This window comes from Zootermopsis nevadensis, unplaced genomic scaffold (assembly GCF_977971745.1).
Source record: "Zootermopsis nevadensis isolate Lab colony 2312 unplaced genomic scaffold, Znev_1.0 Znev_ptg000020l, whole genome shotgun sequence".
NCBI lineage: Eukaryota > Metazoa > Arthropoda > Insecta > Blattodea > Termopsidae > Zootermopsis > Zootermopsis nevadensis.
Genome location: NW_028259152.1, coordinates 2,258,778 through 2,278,061, shown reverse-complemented (window position 1 = coordinate 2,278,061; position 19,284 = coordinate 2,258,778). Strand labels below are relative to the sequence as shown.

General features: G+C 36.1%; 2 protein-coding genes across 4 annotated transcripts; both read right to left on the bottom strand.

Moving 5' to 3' along the window:
• Window positions 1-423: 423 nt before the first annotated feature.
• On the bottom strand, window positions 424-11,322 carry Rlip (Ral interacting protein). Of its 2 annotated transcripts, XM_022085587.2 has the most exons (13): window positions 11,104-11,322; window positions 10,738-10,767; window positions 10,286-10,424; window positions 9,469-9,671; window positions 8,973-9,089; window positions 8,738-8,882; window positions 7,765-7,942; window positions 7,319-7,449; window positions 5,709-5,892; window positions 4,545-4,880; window positions 3,452-3,762; window positions 2,350-2,473; window positions 424-1,327 (listed from the first exon to the last, which is right to left on the bottom strand). In XM_022085587.2, the coding sequence occupies exons 1-13, from the start codon at window positions 11,186-11,188 to the stop codon at window positions 1,217-1,219; spliced, it is 2,094 nt and encodes a 697-aa protein (XP_021941279.2). In that variant the 5' UTR covers window positions 11,189-11,322; the 3' UTR covers window positions 424-1,216. The 2 variants fall into 2 exon arrangements, with proteins under 2 accessions (XP_021941279.2, XP_021941280.2); XM_022085588.2 differs by lacking the exon at window positions 10,738-10,767.
• Window positions 11,323-12,731: 1,409 nt separating this feature from the next.
• On the bottom strand, window positions 12,732-18,758 carry LOC110840530 (uncharacterized). Of its 2 annotated transcripts, none has more exons than XM_087352003.1 (6): window positions 18,503-18,758; window positions 15,598-15,704; window positions 14,903-15,029; window positions 14,703-14,788; window positions 14,220-14,370; window positions 12,732-13,703 (listed from the first exon to the last, which is right to left on the bottom strand). In XM_087352003.1, exons 2-6 carry the CDS (start codon window positions 15,700-15,702, stop codon window positions 13,570-13,572), a joined length of 603 nt encoding a protein of 200 aa, XP_087208129.1. In that variant the 5' UTR covers window positions 15,703-15,704; window positions 18,503-18,758; the 3' UTR covers window positions 12,732-13,569. The 2 variants fall into 2 exon arrangements, with proteins under 2 accessions (XP_087208129.1, XP_087208130.1); XM_087352004.1 differs by lacking the exon at window positions 18,503-18,758 and adding an exon at window positions 16,981-17,156.
• Window positions 18,759-19,284: the final 526 nt, after the last annotated feature.

Genomic DNA, 19,284 nt, shown 5'->3' with positions numbered 1-19,284 from the left:
TGTTTGAACGGAAAATCCTGAGGAAAATTTTCGGCCCAACACAAGAAACAGGTGAATGGAGGATAAAAACTAATCAGGAAATCTATAAATTATATAAAGACATATTATTGTCACAATTTATAAAAATCAAGAGACTACAATGGGCAGGTCACCTGATTCGGATGGATGACATCCGAATTCCAGAGATGGTATTCAAAGGAAGTGTTGGAGGAAGAAGACCAGTTGGAAGACCCAGGAACAGATGGGAGGATGCATTTCAAACGGATGCCACACTGCTCCTGAGGATTAGAAATTGGAAGAAGGCAGCAGAGGATAGGACCGAATGGAAGAGGAGAATTGAGGAGGCCACGGACCGAATACGGACCGGAGAGCCATAGAAGAAGAAGAAAGGAAGGCCTCTTAATTCATAATATTCATACCATGTTTCATGAAAATGTGTCAGATAGTTTAATAATTACTGTGAGGGGAGAAGGGAGACACACAGACATAAAAATACAACATATGTCTTTTTCCTTTGAAATATACAAAGTATATGAAAAAGTAGTAGCCTATATATAAATCATGTCAGTATGTGTGGCATACTGTATAATGCAACACCATACTGAAGTACATATGTAACATATTTATATATTGACATTATATTTAAATACATTTGCTGTGGGAAGACAAACTTTTATACATTATTAACATTGAATATACTCATTATCCTTTCTTACATACTACACTTTTACTAACATGTCAAATTTTATATTTACACTTATACTAATGCCTTACCTTCAAACTTTACATTTATATAATATTAACAAATTGTTTCACATACTGCACTCTCGACACTTTTCCATTATGAACAAAATAAATCTTTCCTCATACTTCATAGGTACAAGTTCTCTCAATATCTTTCTTTACTCATCCTCATATCATATCCACTTCATAAACATTCATGATTAAATTTCATGTTTGACTATGAAGAATTATGTGATAAGATATGACCAACCTACTTCACTATGCAAACAGTTAAATCCGCTACTCAATTCATTACACTGGTGACTACTGATAAACTGTCAAGAACACATACCTTATTATCAAGGCAAAGTGTAGGCACAGAACATAAATGATATACCTGACACCTAGATTTCCAAGTAGAAGGTAAACAGAGTAAACATTAAACATTAACAACACCTTTAAGCTGCTGTTACTTCTGCAAAGTGAAGCCAGTTCATAACTGTTTTGATTCTTGTGAGAGATGGAGCAAGCTGAGCTGGACACGAAGGTGCAGGCACGCTTCACGCTCCTCCATAATGCGACGCACTAGATTAGATTTCTTTTGCTGCAACAAAACATAAAAAACAGAAATGAATACTTATTCATATTCTTTTCAACCTATTATTTAAGTAACTATATAATAGACTGTGTATGTTCAAAACATTAATTTAATCAAGACAATAATAGTAAAAGATAATTTATACATGGGAAATTGATGCTATGTAGTCTGAGCTACTGAAAAAGATTTGTTAAATAATCTACAAACAACCTAGGAAGATAAGACATTTAAAGTGGATGGTAGAATAAAGAATCTTGATTATAAAAAATAAACATTAGCATATGCAGCATAAAAACATAAAAGAAATGAAAAAAAGGAAATATACTGATCTAATATTGGAAATAAAAATGTGCAAAAACTGCATGAAATTAAAACTGTGCCAGTTTCAACAAACAAACTGATCCCAAAACACTCCTATGAAGTACCTGATATACTTCACAAAATGCAACAAACTGAACACCAACTGAAAATATGCCAATATAACAATAACAATTCGTGGCGTAACAGCCCTCTGAGAGCCAAAGCCAACTATCTGGCTGCTGGCCTCACATTCACATGCCTAAGCAGAGGTAAACGATCATCCAACCAGATATAGAGTGACGTGTGGTCAGCACGACGAACCCCCAGCCATTGCTAGTATTCATGACCGGATTACGCTACCCATTGTAGATCCCCAATTTCCTCACAATGATGGGTTGACACTGGTCCCATACACCGGTCTAAAATCTCATGAGAAATTTCTTTCCCCGAGACTCAAACCAGGGCACATTCCGTATCACCGGTCTGAAGCATGATGCCTCAGACCGTGCGGCTAAGGCGCGGGGAAAATATGCCATATTATAGCAAATCATGTACTCATACTTTGACACTAATGCTGTATAATGAATATCAGGACAATCCTTTGACTGTATAAAATAATAAATTCCTGAAAAAATTAAATTATAGTGTGAGATATATTATAACATCTTATTATTTATGAGTACTTTTTTGTCCATAAGAAAAGAATGCAAGACGGCTAAAACTGAGACCTGCAATAACTGATTATCATGTTGCAGCTCTGCAATACGAGTGCCCAACTCTGGATCATCCACATCACTACCATCTGAGTGTGATGGTGAACTGCTGCCTTCTGAACTGTTTTCATCAAATCCCCTAAAACAAGCACACAAAAATTATATTCTAACCTATGACAGATGAGGTTTAAACATGATACAAAATGTTAATTCTTACCCTGCTCTGATATAGCAGTTGAATTTTTTACATTCACAGGTTGTCTAAACACAATATTCACAAGAAACAAGATTATCATGGAATGTTCCAGTAAATATGTTCATGGAAATATTTTCTGTACTGTTAGTCAGCTACATATGAATTTACCCTAAGATTTATATATTCTGCCTGATACGTGTGATTTACGTGTGGCTGTGTAGCACAAAGATCTACAGATAAGTAAGATTTGAGGTTTTCACAGCAGTGAGTATAAAGATTTCTGTCTTCTGGGTTGTTGCGCTGTGTAGTCTGGTAGATTTCCACCAACGTTTTAGAGGTCATACTGCCTCTGTCATCAGCGCAACAACCCAGAAGACAGAAATCTTCGAGTATATGGTTACTTCAGGAATCTGAACATAACATGTGACACAGAATGCTACATAACGAAGTTATACCATGAGCACATGGCAGTACAGCAAAAGTACAAAAAAGAATGTCATAACTAACTCCACGAAGCAGAGGACTTCTTAAGAAGCGAACAGTCATTCATTTCATCAAGAAACTCCATACCTTTTATGGCACTCAAAAGTTCATTACTGTGTTCACAAAAGCTCACCACCAGTCCCTATTCTGAACAAATTAATGTCATGAGTATGCAAAGAAGAAGCAGTTATCTGCAAATTCTTGAAGTTTCAGACAACAGTTATACCTTATAATTGAAAATTTTCAACACCAGATTGAGAAAAAAAATTTAATTGCAATCAAATTTTTGTTTTTTAGTCTGAAACTTAAAAAAATTGATTGCAGATGGACCTAACAGAGGACCGAATGGAAGAGGAGAATTGAGGAGGCCATGGACCGAATACGGACCGGAGAGCCATAGAAGAAGAAGAAGTTACTGTAGAGTAGGACTGTTATTACCTATAATTGTATTTGGATCTTGCAGTCTCCAGCTCTGCTCTCAACCTCTCTATCTCAATCCGTTCTTCTTGGACTCTTCCTTGCAGATCTGCCTGAAGGCTTAGCAATTCCTGATGCTCCAATAACAAAAGTTTCTCTTCCTGCAAAAGTCCTTGCAGCTCATCCTCATGTCCTGCAGGAATTTCCGTTGCAGATGCTTGCTCCAAGACCTCATTACCATCTACCTCATCACTAGAATCTTCAGCCTTGCTTGCTGAAGCAGTGGCAATGTCACCAGCAGTAGATGGATCATGGAACTGATCTTGTTGGACCTATGCAGTATCGCCAATAAATTAGATATGGTAGTGATATGAATGTTCATGAGTTAACTAACTAAATCCTTGGAGCAGAGTCCATCTTGAGTATCTCAACTTAACTAGTAAGGAAATTTTCTGTATTTTATAAAACCCAAAGATTCATTACAATGTTCACAAGAGCTCACCTCTGGTCCCTATCCTGAGCCAGTTCGATCCAATCCACACTTACAAACCCAATATCCCCAAGATCCATTTTAATATTATCCTCTCACTTATGTCTAGGTTGAGCGATCTTTCCCTTAAAGTCTTTTCAACTAATATTTTGTGCGCCTACATTGTGCGTATAGTGGGGCAGCTTTACCTTTTTAATGGTTCCCTAAGTAACCTGATTTATTTTCAAATATTAAGTTGTTAATAAGATAAAAAATCAAAGTCTAGGCAGGAAATTACATTTCCTGTTAACTAGTACCATTTTCAATTAAGACATGGGTCCATACTTTCATGTACATATTATTCATACAGTAAATAAATGTAGAGAGAGAAAATAAGGAAATGTGGGAAGAGGATTTGAGGTTTTAACAGCAGTGAGTCTGAAGATTGCTGTCTTCTGGGTTACTGATGATGGAGGCAGTATGACTTCTGAAACATTGATGGAAATCTACCATACTACCTGGTGCAACAACCCAGAAGACAGCAATCTTCAAATGTGAGAGCATCATGAAATGGGAAAACAAAATTATTTGGATCAATGCACCGCTAGTCCGAGCTTTAGTTTACGTTTAATGGCAACAATGTACCTGTTGCTTTGGAATTTTGTCTGCTGTATCCTGTGGACTATCCACAGTATCACGCAAAGGCTGTTGCGGTTGCACTTCTTGCTGCTGCTGCTCTACAGCTGGTGCAGCTGATGCTAGAGGCATCACTACTCCTTGCGTTCCATCATCAGCTGCTGGTTTAATTTCTGTTGCAGTGACTGTACTCACTGCTTTGTCTTCTTCAGAATAGGAAGAAGCTTTTTGTAAAGTGAGGTCAATGCAGAATTCGTCATCATAGGGTTTGCAGCTATGTTCATCTTCCAAACTCTTCAGATTCTGACTCATCTCTTGAGCTCGTTGCACTGTTCTCAGTTTCCTCTGCAATGAAGTTATTTGAAAACATTCACATCATAGTAACAGGCTGATACTACATAACTCAGAACACTAACAACTCTATGAATTAGAGTCCTTCTTGAGAAGCTAATACTCATCAAATGTTCAGAATTTTTTTTGTGTTTTATGGAATACAAAGGTTCATTACTATGTTCACAACAACCAACCACTAGTCTCTATTTGAGCCACTTTAATAATAGCATTTTCCAGTCTATTTCTAAGTCTTTCTAGTGGTCTCTTCCCTTCAGGTTTATGACCAAAATTTACAGTGGAAGAAAATCTTGTACTTGTTTATCTAATGTGATGTACATATTTACTGCATAAAGAATGTGACTGCTGGCAATCAGTAGTAATTTCCAACATTCCCCATTAAAAACACAAAATAAATTCACTACTCACTTTCATTAAATTAGCGATGAGCCTAGCAAGACAGACTGTTAACAATTATATGATCCCCCTTACTAATTCATAACAAGTCACAGAATTTTGGTAGTGAAACCTCCTAAATGACTGAGGAGATGAGATGATAACATTAACATGGATCTGGTAAGACAGGTTGTAAGGATGGTAGGCAGATGGTAGTTCAAGATCATGTCCAATGGCAGGCTTTGGTATTAGTAATGCTGAACCTACATTCTGCTCATGAAGCAAGTGAAAATCAGTTTCTTGTCTGCATTTAGGATATGGTTCCAGTACATAGTTCTGGCACATTCTATAAGATAAGAAATGCTGAGCTTACATGTGTGTGACTGCATATCTTTTTTAGCTGTTACTCATTGTAAAAGTAATTTCTTATAGTTATTTCTATAATACCTTGAGTTGGGTGATGATTCGTTGGACTTCCCACAATTGTTCTTCCTTACGTTTTGAGACAAAGCCAGCATTCATTTCCTTGTGAATTTGGTTAAGAAGTGACTCCTGCTTTCTAAGCTGATCAGCTATTCCAGTTGGAGTATCTGGGAGGGAAGGACTCCCTGCAGTTATTGGTGGTACATATCTCAAAAAGAAGGGAAGCAAACCAGATAGCATTATCAGCCCCATGATACAGCAGAGTACATGGCTACGTCAAGCACATAAATGCTATTGCCTTCTACAATGTATTGTTAGAATAACATTAATTTCCTGAGCAGAATTATAAAAACCAAAGACAAGAAAACTGAAACCTCCTGTAACTCTTGAAATAAATGCTTACAGAAGGAATGCAGACATATATAACATGTTTAGTATATGTTTAAGTACTGTGACCTCAACGAGCAAAACTTGGTTTTAAATAAATTAAATTGAAATATAGCAATGTTCAAGACTGGAACCTTACAATTATTTTTTTTTGCATAAATGTCTTTTTGAGTGGGTCATAAATGTACAGTATGAAATATTTTATTCTTTCTAATGCAGTGTAACAAACTTTAATTAATATGAAATTCACAAAACATTTATAAGTTATCTCATACTATGACTCAGTATGTAATATCACTAATTCATTGCTATCCCTGTTTAAAATACAAACCACAAATATATTTATGCACAAAAATTTTATAATATTCAACTTTCTAACCAGTAGTCGATACTCACCGAGCATGTTGTGTATAAATGTTATGTGCTGACTTGTATTTGGGATGTACCTAGTTTAAAACTTGGCCAGGGAACTAGCTGTCTTGACTGATATTTTCCGTGGTTTTCCTAAGGTGATTTAGGTTAATTTTTTGGATAATGCAATGAAATAAACCAGACCTGCTTCCTACTTAATCATCTTCAGGGCAGTGCCACTTTGCAGACAGAGATTCCACACAACACAAGAATGCATACCTGATCATTTTTATGGTCATGGAAACTGAAAAGACACTTATTATGAAATCAGCCAGCAGAAATCCATTCTTGGTTTTGTTATTCCCTTGAACAGATTCAATATAATCCGCAGATATTAGCAGGGCACAGACAAAACCATTAAGGGCACATCTGAAAGGCCTTCTAAACCAATTATTAAACCAAAATTTATTCTGTCACTGGACACAACAGAATATTTTAACAGATGAATAACTCATCTTAGTCTAGTAGAGTTTACCAACATTTCAGAGATCCTTGCTGCCTCCAATATCAGGGCAATGAGTACGTCACACATGTGGAATCAGTTTGATATATAGGAAGCTGTCAGTCAAGGCAGAGCCTTGGCCATACCAATGGGGAGTGGAGTCAGGATTGGGCAAGGGTCTGGGAGACAACAGGAGTGGGGACCATGCCACAGCCTGGTCGGCAAGAGGGGATCAGACACAAAAAAGAGAGAGAGACATCTGAGATAGCAGCCCTTATAAGGGCCCCTCAGGGTCTGGCAAGTGGATCACCGGACATATGAAAGCAGATTAGTTGCTGTCTGTAAAGTGCACAAATTCTTCTTCTATCTTTACATAGCACATGCATATTCTTACTTGTTCAGTTTCACGTCTGGGAAGAGGAAGTTACAGTGGCAGAGGAAAGCTGTAAGTAATCGATGACTCATCTGCATAGCTGGACTTAAAGTGATTGCAATACTTTGAGCATTCATTTTATTGTGTTTTTCCTGAAAAGGGGGGGAAAAATACCAATAAATTATTTCCAAATAGTGTTAGCAAAACTTATTTTGTGCTGTAAGAAATTCACAGTTTATATTTAAAATCAGGTTTCAACTTACTGTATCAAGGGTTTTGCATATGTACAATTTACAACTTCTTTCAAATGTAAATGGCACATGGCTCAAGATGAAAGACAGAGACACAGCATGCAACACCTTCCACTAAAAATATCTGAACATGTTAAGAAACTTATAAACTTTATATCCATTTCATAGTTTTCTTACATTAACTAATATGCCAAAAAACTTTACTATCTAACTTACATGCACAGTGATGTTCTCAAGATGTAGCATAAGCCAGGCCAGAAGCTGTCTGTTGCATGATGGCAGCTGCATTATAAGAGTCTGAAGCTCTGATTCTCTCACTGCCATTTCCTTCACAGCTCCAGCCTCTTCGAACCTTGCCAGAAGCTCTGAAGTGAGTATGGGCTCTGGCAGCTCTCTGTGTTAATAGTGACAATGCACTGAACTTTCTACAGAACTCATTACATGTGTGGATGTTGGAGGTTCTAAACACTTCTCTCCCTTAAACCATACTACACACAGTATATGGTTTACAAACCTATGTGCTTAAGCCACAATGTAACAGCAATTACTATCCAATGAAAATACACTATAACATAAAGTTGAGATTTCTGGTTCTCATAGCATGAGTATGAAGATGACTGTCTTCTGGGATGATGTGCTGTGTAGTCTGGCAATGACAGAGGAAGGAAACACCTCTGAAATGCGGGTAAACTTCTACCAGACTACATAAGGCAACATCCTAGAAGATGGTCATCCAAGCCCCACTGTGTCATATGAAGAATTAAAACTACCCACGCAAATTTCCTTCACATCTATCCTGTAGAATATTACTATGAAAAGGGATAAAATTTTCCAATTAAAATGCTTGAATTCATAAAGTATATTAATGCTTCCATATCAATGTTCAATAATTATGAGAAGAAGAGAGTAAAATCTTATCATAAGAACACAAAGTTTACATTAGACAAAACAATGAGAGTCAAAGCTGTTACTACAATCAAAATCTCAAATTTATGATCCAATTAATGATTTAAAATTTACAGATCAAACTTTTTCTTGTAAGTAGTAATTAAGAAGTCCATGTGTAACCTTATTACAGCATATGTTTTGATAACTGTCCCTTAACTGAAACTGTTCTGTGTTCAAAGGACAGGAAAAAAGCCTAATATGGTAACTACATAGTAATTTGAAAGCAATCAAGAAAGGTAACCTGAGAAATTGTTTAAGAAGACTTGTGACAACAGGTAATTCAAAGTCTGACAATTGAACAGCTTCTCGAAGATTGTACAATCGCCTCAGATGTTGCACCTTGGACTTGATGCCTGATACTTTATATATACCTTCCATGTATAAGCCTGTGGAAAAAAGACATAAAATAATAAATGTATATAAAAATCACAGGATGCTTAAGAGGCATATACACAGATTTATAACAGTTCACATACCATGCTCTTGCACATAGTCGATGCAGTCACGTACAACAACAGGAATATCTACACCATCATGACAATGGCTTCTCTCAACGGCAAGTTCTAATGGCACACCAAAGACTGGCTGCTCATCTAGATGATCAAAAAAGGAAAACATTTCACTTGGTTCAAGACTTGACTCATAACCTTATTTTTGCATTTGTTTTAATTAACTCAGTATGAAGAGTAGAATTTGCACATACCAGGAAAATGAAAGATGGAAGGTGATTAAAACAAATATATCTTAATATCTAAAGAGTACTAAATCTTCTTATTATGGAAATAGAACTTCAGATTTCCATCTACTATATTATCATTGATGATGTTACTGTATGTTGAGGATAATGTTTCATACCTTGGTAACCATTAGTTCTGGGAGAGTGTAGCATATGTGGCTCGTAGTAATGATGGTGGAAGATTTTAAAACAAATGTAATTCCAGAAAGATAAGCAACCTGCAACTTGTAACTTACCTGCAACTTCTATAGAATCGTCCATGTGTTTTGATTTCTTCCGTTCCTTTAGTTTTAACCTAACTTTTCCTTCTTTTTCTTTTTTCTTTTCCTTCTCAACTTCTTTCTCTTTTTCTTTAGCATCTTTCTCTCTTGATTTTTCTCTCTTCTCTTTCTTGCTTGGAAACTTAAATGATTTGGACTTTTTTGATTTTGAAGGGCTCCTAAACATTCATAAATTTCATTACTAGAGCTATATATCAGGTTAAAATTGCTACATTATAAGCTGTATAATTTGGTGGTTGTAATAAACCAGTATTAATTCATTTTTCTAAACTTCAGGTTTCTTTCATTAAATAATTCACTCAAATTTTAAGAGCAGCTATTTGTAGAAGGGATAACATGATATGACTTGAACCATGTTATAAATTTAAGTCTGTGAATCCTAATGTACCTCTGACTTTTTGTTCAACATACCGATGTGTTGCCAAATGAATCTGATCCAATTGTTCAAAACTTCTTTTAAAAATATTATAAGCCTGCAGGAGACTACAATCCAATTTAAAAAATCACTTTTCATTTCAAGTAATACAAGCAGATCTAACTATGGAATAAGCTAATCCTACTTGAAAAAATCCATATATTCTCACTACCTCGTTGGGCTTTAATTTTCAGCATAAGGTCTTCACTGTACTTCTTGTTTCATATTCATATGTCATTCTATTTATATAAATAAAACATTATGACTTTGCATATAAGTAACCTACAAACTTGAATTTTAAGATAAAATCCTTCATATACTTATTGACATACTTGAACAGATTTCAATCATACTAACTTCGTTTCTGGATCTTCTTCAGGAGAACTCTCGCCTTCCAAAGTTGCATAACCCCTATCTTTCTTAGAATCCTTTTTGTCCTTACGTTTCCCAATGAGAAGGTCCTTTTTAGAAGGTCGATCATGAGCATCATCACTAACTATAGAATTAAAATGAAAAACCAAAGAATCAGAAAAAGAACTTTGTAGAGATTTATTAACATATAGATAATAGGAGATACAAAAGTGAAGTGCACCTGTAAGAATAGGTGTTGGAAGTGGAAAGTTATTCAGAAGATTCTGTGCTGAACTGGTATATATCTTCACCAACTAGATGAAATGAGTAGACACTTGTCTAAAAGCATATGGGGCCCACTTCCAACACTTGTAAATTGTAAACAATAAGTATGATCACCATGAGAAATGTGCTCTATCAGGTACACGAACCCTTCTGGATCACTCTATACAACTCACCATTAGGGGAAAGAATTCCAGATGCCAACACTAGAAAAAGGAAAACAATCTAAACCATCTTAAAAACAGCTGAGATCCGATTTCAATATTACATGTTTTCAGGAAAAGCATAGTCAAAGAAGCCCCTCTACCAATGCTTGTATAATTACTTCCTAAGTGTTTAGTTAAGAATAATATTACAATTATTGAGGTTATGTTTGATAAGATTCATTTACAGTTACCTCTCTTTGTGGTATTCTTAAAGAAAGTGTTGGTTGAAGTTACATAAATTCAATGTGACTTATCGCAAATTCTTCGAATTTAGGTTCATACCAAAAAACAATACGATATTAACTAATGCCATGCATAAATATGAAAATGACGTACAATCGCTTTCGTTGCTTTTTTTCCCAGATTCTGATGCATAAAGACCTGGGAAATCTTTTTCCACATCTGGACTTTCGAACTCCATTCTTTCAAAAACGTTTATACTTCTCTTTCGCTATAATGTCTTAAAACACACATTAAATATACATTATGCACAACTGTACAGTGTCCATCACAACCTACATTTGGTTGCCATTTACAATAGTCAATGGTTGCCATGGCAACGACCTAGACGCGACATTTGAAAACTCAAGAAAACTATAGTATTTAAGCTTCATGCCTTCTTTGGACAAAGTATATAAAATAAACCCATACGGATGAGGTATTATCTGCCCATTCATCACACTGTTTATTCTTGGAATCTATTCAATGGAAATTAATTTGGCATTGAGAGTCTACAAATTGCAAGACAAATTTAATGTTGGTATAAAGATGGCTGTCTTCTAGATTGTAGGCCTATGTAGTCTGCTAGAAAATTACCAAAGTTTCAGGGTTCCTTTCTGCCCCCAGAAGCAGGGAGAAGAATATATTTGTAAAAATGGAATACACATATAAGTCTCCATTACAGTGACATGAAATTTTTGTTTACCTAAAGTAGTGTAACCATATACTTGCCACTAAATTTTATGTACCATTTTATGATGAATACCAGCAAAATCTGTTGGCACATGTTTGCATTTTTGCTTATATTTTAAATAAAATTTACACATTTTTTATAAATTTCTTAAGGTTTTATTGCTAACATAAACAAAACAGACACACTGTATTTTAGAATTTTCTTATTATACTTTTTAATGAGTAGATTCCAAAGTATTGCTTCTTGTTAATGTTTGAAGTCTACTCCCTACTCTCATATTAAACATTATCAACAAATCAAAATATCAAAAGATAAAAGTTGAACATAAATTAGTACCTTAGCTATGACTCGGATACTTTGTCCTGACTATATTTAATGGTATACAAAGCTATAATACTTTAACCTACATTGGAACTAATATAATCTAAGCTACCAAGGCAACGGAAAGCTAGTGGCCTTTGAGGTAACAAAAATTTCTGCAAATTTTCTTCCTCCTGAGTGTGCTACATGCTATGCCCATATCATCATTCTCTGCCATTTGATCACCCTAATAACCACCCTTATAATTGCAAAAAGTACAAATTATGAAGTTTCTCATTATTCAATTTTGCCTGGTTTCCCTTAAATTTCTCCCTCTATGGTTCTCTTATTCTTCTAAATTACCTGTTCTCATACAGCCTCAATTTATGTTCTTCCTTCGATGTAAGAAACCAAGTTTCACACTTATACAAAACAACAGTCATATTTCTATTGACAGTACCAGACTTATGCTTAAAGCCTCACAATACAAAGGGAAACAAAAGATGTATTATAAGTTTTACACATTTTCACTAAATAATTTTCGTATTTATTTTTTAGTGTTCCCTTCAGTTAGAATAAAAAAATGTATATTTTGACTTTTGAATGTTTGAAGTCTCTTGAACTTGACATAGCTTTCGGCCACAGGTCAGAGTCTGTCCCTGATTGTAAGCCTATTATTTTATGACAGACAACAGAAAGGCGAAAAACTGAACGGTAGGCAGGTCTGTCTTAGAATAAATATTCAAATATGGACAATATAATATTCATGGATTTTTTATTTGATTTCCTCAATAAAACATGATTGACTACATGAAGAAATTTTTTTCTGTAGCATATAAAACAGTTTAATGTTTTCATGTTTTTGTGGGAGTACAACACACGAAAAACATTAAAATAATCTAACACGTAGCACAGCTTGTATTTAAATTGATGTTCCTCTATAATAACATGTTTTAGAGAGAATGAGATAAAGAAAACGAATAAGTAGCGAGCGAAATAAAGACAAGAAACACAAATGAAAGGAACGGGACGGGAATATGCATTAAAGCAACAAGGAAATAAAGAAAATGAACAAAGGGGGTGACGAATTAAATATTAAAGAAATCATTTCTCTTTGATGCACACTTTGTAGCTTAAAAAAATGACCGAGGTATATTTTTCAGTGTTTAGATCTAAAATCATATTACAAACACACACACAATAAAACATGCATATATATGCATTTAAAAGAGACAGGCTGCAAACATTAAACTTTAAAGATAAAGGAACTCTTTTTCGATTACTGCATTCATTAAAAGTTCTGTGCATCGACGTAAGTTTTATTACATCTAAAATAAGTTTTAAAATTATGTGAGATGCAGTGCAAAAGAAATTGAATTAATGGGGGTTTGTTTCAGCTGAACCTCAATTTAAGCTTTTATCACGACTATCACGGTTTATATTGATTCTTGAATCTAGAAGAGCAGTTATACGTGTCGATAGAGCTTATCAGATACTTGTTAAATAAATTAAAATATAAACGTTAATATATTCGTTTCTGTGGAACTACATGTGGCAGGAGAGTGCAAACAATGCAGAGAACTTTGTCTTTAAGCGAGTGTCTCTTGCTCGGTTGTCGGTTTCTCAGTAGGAACTTCATCTTTCTGGACCCTCGACCTGCGATCTCTTTCTATCAGCTTTCGGTAGAAACTGTACTTCACCAACCACAGATAAGATGCAATAACTGAAAGCAGAAATTAATTATCGGTATTTAAGACACACGTCAGCTGAGTAAGCATTAGATTTAGCGTTTGCTACACGAGAGCTAATGAGTGAGAAATTAATAATCATTGTTTGCAGCACTAAAAGTTTTATAATTCAGATTGAAATGTCCTAAACAAGTCAGAAAGTTGGGGAAAATCCTATAGGCACTTGATGGTCCTATGAGGTCAATTCAGAAGATTTTTATGGTATTAACATCAAATCAAATATTTAATCTTAAAACCATTTGACTAAATGTATTAATTTCCCTGATGCCACTGATGATGATCTCTTGAGGTCGAAACGCGTATGGCAATAGTGTCCATTATACGCCATACTTAGTTTCTTTCGGACCTGAGGACGTCAAGATGCTGACAGTATAACTATCTATTTTTTTTACAATATAATTAACTCTTGGGAATGCATGAATCATCCACTCACTCGCAACTCACTCAGCATTTTAAAGCTGATTTATAATTTTCCCGGAGGTGCGTCTTACCAACAAGTGTTGAGCCGGCCATAATAATTCCCAGGCCGACGATAAACAACCTGAAAATCTCGCTGAAGCCAATGATGGCGGTGATTATCACCAACAGCCCTATCCCCAGCTGACAGACTATCAGATAAGGAACCATGAAGCCTGGTTTCTCCTGGAAACACAGAAAATACTTACTGCCCTACCTACTAACAATTCATAAACCTACTAATTTATTTCAGATAAACTATGCTGGACTCGTCATCAGTGGTCAATGTGTGACAAATATGGATGTGGTGAGTTTTATAATGGTAATTGACGATCCAGATTTTCTGAGATGTTTCAAAATGATATCGTGTTGTAAATATGGGTTAACATTTGTTTGAAGTGTCTTTATAAAAAGAATTAACATGGTAAAAACATCAATTTAATGTCACAGATAGGTTTTAAGAGCTAAGATTTGGCACAAAGATTGTTTACGTATGTTTCATATTGTCACGCACTTACTCTGTGAGCTCCATATAACAATAACATGCAGCACAGTGCGAGAATCGAAGCTTCGGAAACCAAAGCGATGCACAGGTCTCTCGAATCTGTGAAACAACAACTCAGTAATAACCAGTACTTGCAAAATGCAGTCGTTATAGTGCGGTTGCCACAGTGAATAAAGAACCCCAAAACAAAACAAGTGGTTAGTGCATCCTTACCGAACCCGAAGAGATGTGTAATGTTTTCAATGCAAAGTGTATTTTTCCAGAACTCAAAGATCTGTCCAAGTTCCTCGGACTTTACCAGATGTACCAATAACCAAGCCAGCTGGAGGATACTTGCAATCTGGGAAATACGTAAAACAAAACAATCGGTATACAATATTATTACAGGTGGTTCTCGTTGTACACAGTCAAACTGCTTGGGAGAGTCAATGAAATCAGTGGGCCTGCGCGACAACTTCTGACACGGCCGCGGATAGGATACTAATGATACTGAAATAAACCCGCGGATGTGGAGTCATCGCAGGCTAAGAGGATGATGTACTCTCGGCAGACAATGTGGGCTTCCTCGGCTGTCTCCGCTTAGAAGGCTTCTCCCCCTTTTAGTAGCGATGTGGCTGTGTATTAGGGAGAACACCCCATGCTAAGTCAGTCAGGTTGTCAGCCGATGGCACCCACCGGATTATCAGGGCATGCGCCCCGAGTACTTTATTGAGAAACCAAATATAATAGCTCAAGTGTGTGCAACGAAAGTCACAAGTATAAGAGAATCACCTGGAACTTTCGTTTAATAGTTTAACGTTCAGTATTGAGATAATTGTAAACTATTAAAAGTCTGTACAGGTTCACTCTCTCTCCCACCAATTTTTGCCAAGTTACATGACACGGGAAATACAAAAAACACGTCTCACCGCTTGGATCCATGCTAACGAAACGGTTGCATTTTTTAAGCTGCAGGAGTAGCAGCAACAATGGAAGTAATCCAGTTCTGGCCAACAGCTCATTTTGAACGGCATATCTGGAAAATAAATACAGGTCGTTTCAATTTACCGTATTTTACGTGATAACATTTTCAGACACAGTTCACACGCACAAAATTGTCGTCTTACAGAGGAATAAAATATTATATAAAACATACAAGGTCTCGGTGGTGTCTAAACCCCTTGAAACTTCAATTCGTCTAAATATTTAAGGATCCAGTCCTTACCGCAAAGAGAACACAACACTTGAACATTTCAAAGATCGAATGGTTTATGTTGTTTAAGGAAACGATCAATGTTTTCACTGAGAATCGTACAAAACTCAAAAAAACAAAATACAGTATTACTAATAAGTTAAAGCATTTGGTCCATATAGAGTAGATTCCGATTAATTGGGTCATCGGGTACAAACATCCATGCCTTGAGTGGGACTCGAACCCACGGTCGCAGCGGCCAGGAGCACGAGGTCCATGCCGGGGGGGGGGGATTTAACCTTGAAATAAATAAATAGGTTCTGATATTTGAACTGGTTCATTACTGTACAAGATGACGTGTGTTGTGAGTCATAACGCGTACTCAGGCCAGGGCACATTCCTCCGTGTATCAACATAAGTTGAGGAGTCAAATGGAGCGTCGCTTCTCATGAAGTCTGAATTGAAATGAAGCCGATAAGGCAGAAACATTACCCCACTGTTCCATTGAGAAAGGAAAACAATAGACGTACTCAAATACAGTACGTGTACATATTTTCGAAATACGACCTTTGCTATTTTGCATGTCGAACTGACCTTGATGCTCATTTATTGCAAAGAAAATGCATTGCATTACTGCAAAGCAAACACCACTACTGATACCACATTGCAGAGTCAGGAAACGTTTTTCTTTGAATATTTAATTAACACATAAACAATTACAAATAAAAGACGAATATCTTAATGTAATAAGCCTGTTTTGTTTGACGAGATATTTTTGAAAAAGTCCAATTTAGTTTACATGTAAAATATATATCGAAAATGATCGATACAAACTAAAATTAATTTGGCTTCACAAATATTCTGCGAAATAAAAAAACCCAAATGCAACTGAGATCCGTGGAGTAATGTCGTAAAACACAGATATTTGTGCATTCATTTTATGAATTTTCTGGAGACAAAATATTTAAATCTATACTACAGTTAACCAATCTCACAGTCATACCGAAAATTACACAAAATTATAAAGTTATTAGTAATATACCAAAGGCAAATTATGTTATGGGGAAAGATTCAGCTAAATAGACTATGCACATTTTAATCTAAACAGAACAAAAATTACAGCGAAACTGCAATCACGTGTTGCTTAGTTGACTTCGTCCCCGTCTTTACAAGGATACTTCGTTTCCCCCATGTGGCCTCCACATTCTGTTGTGGCCTCCGTCAAATTCTTTAGTAAATAAACTCCTTGCGGGGACGTTATTATATTTCAAACGGTTTATCTAAAAAAAAACACTTGCTAGTTGCAGGAGAAATTATTGGAAATTATGAAAATGAAACATCAAAATTTTCTACTTCAATATTTTTGTTGTGATTCCTAAGCACACGAAAAACAAAACAGTCCTAAAGTGGTTGTAAGTTTTAAGGTGATATAAAAGCTGATTTATTTTAGAAATATGTAAGATTTGAGGTTTTCACAGCGGTGAGTATGAAGATTTCTGTCTTCTGGGTTGTTGCGCTGTGTAGTCTGGTCGATGTTTACCAACGTTTCGGAGGTCATACTGCCTCCGTCATCAGGGCGATTCTTTCTAAGTTATCTATGCTATGAAGATTTCTGTCTTCTGGGTTGTTGCGCTGTCGCCCTGATGACGGAGGCAGTATGACCTCTGAAACGTTGGTAAACATCGACCAGACTACACAGCGCAACAACCCAGAAGAAAGAAATCTTTTAGAAATATATTTGCCTGAATTCACCACGTCGCTGCTAACTTTGATCAATATGCAATACAATTAAAACAAATGTCCACTGTAATGTCACGGTATTTGCCGTGATTGCCTAATACGATCCTATAGCATCATCTTTATGGTTGCACATGGCCGTCTTCACTGTTTTACGTTTTATTTTTTACTCCCTACACCTGTTCATTTAATCGTAACTAAATAATCTCACGAAGCAGCGTTCTTCTTGAGACGCTGATGGTCTCTCAGCTGTTGAAGAAATTCCCTGCCTTCTATGTAAACCGGAAGTTCATCAACTCGATCACGATAGTTTGTCGCTGATGCCCGTCTTGTTCCCGATAAATCCACTATTCATTTAAAATACATTTTAATACGATCCTCTCATCTACTTTTAGATCTCCCAAGTGGTTATTCCCTTCATGTCTCCGGAATAAAATTCTGTGTGAATCGTTTTGTACATTTCGGCCCCTTATCCGTCTTGATTTAATAATTCTAATGTTTGGTTCAGAATACAGGTTATGAAGCTCCACGTTATGTAATTTTCTCCAGTCCCAAGTTACTTGATAAAGGCTGACGTATTTTATTCAACACGTCACACATCACAAAACAAGTGACACTGATGGGGCCATTAATTTCACACAATTTACCGCCGTAAACATTTAATCTAGTTGTCAGTGGAGCGAAAATTAACAAGTGATAAAAAATGTCACCAGTATGATGATTGATGATGGCTGTATCTTGGGTTGTAGCTCCGTGTATTCTGGTAGAAGTTTACCAACATTACCTTGTTGCGATGTTTACTCATCGCACTGATGATTGAGGCAGCAAGAACCTCTGAAAAGTTGGTAATCTTCCATCAGACTACACGGTGCTACAACCCAGAAGACAGCATTCTTCGTACTCACCGCCGTGATAATCTCAAATCGTACACAAGCCGTTGCCTACGAAGCACGTTATACGAAAACTATGTCGGACTTATGACAAAAGTTGCTGGACCAGGATTACACGCTATACGTCAGCATGAAGCTGGTCCGAAGACAGCAACTTAACAACTGCTACTCGCCAAATCGTAACAGATTGTCCTTGTGACACCGAACGCAAAACGCAACTGCACACAGCAAGTGACAGAGAAGCGACCTTCTGCAAACTCAGAGCGCTGTCAAGTACGATACCAATGTAATTTCATACAGAACACGACGCAAATATCCGGATCGTCTCAAGTGACATCAGTCCAGTGGCGGAACGACATCATTTGCTTTAATACTTTGTATATTCCTCTTTTGTATACAACCCAAAGTTTTAAAACAGCCACTGGACCTTATTACGAGCCAGATTATTCCACTCACTTCCTCATATCTCATTATTTGCAATCCATTTTAATATTATCGTCCCATGAGGTTTACCAACTAAAATTGTGTTTGTATTTCTCATTTCTCCTATGAGTGGAACTTATTAAATATATTTAAACTTTCATTTGGAAGCCTATTAAAAAGTTTCGTAAATATAGGACGCAAAATTAAAAACTCAATTACTCTGACAAATCAGTAGGCCTATAACATCATACCGAATCTAATTATTTCAAAAGTTTGCATGCCAACTTACATTCAATGATAACTGAAAACAAAATGTTTGTGATAAAATAAGAAATTCAGTATGTCCCATATGCAGTTGCACGCATCAATTTAAA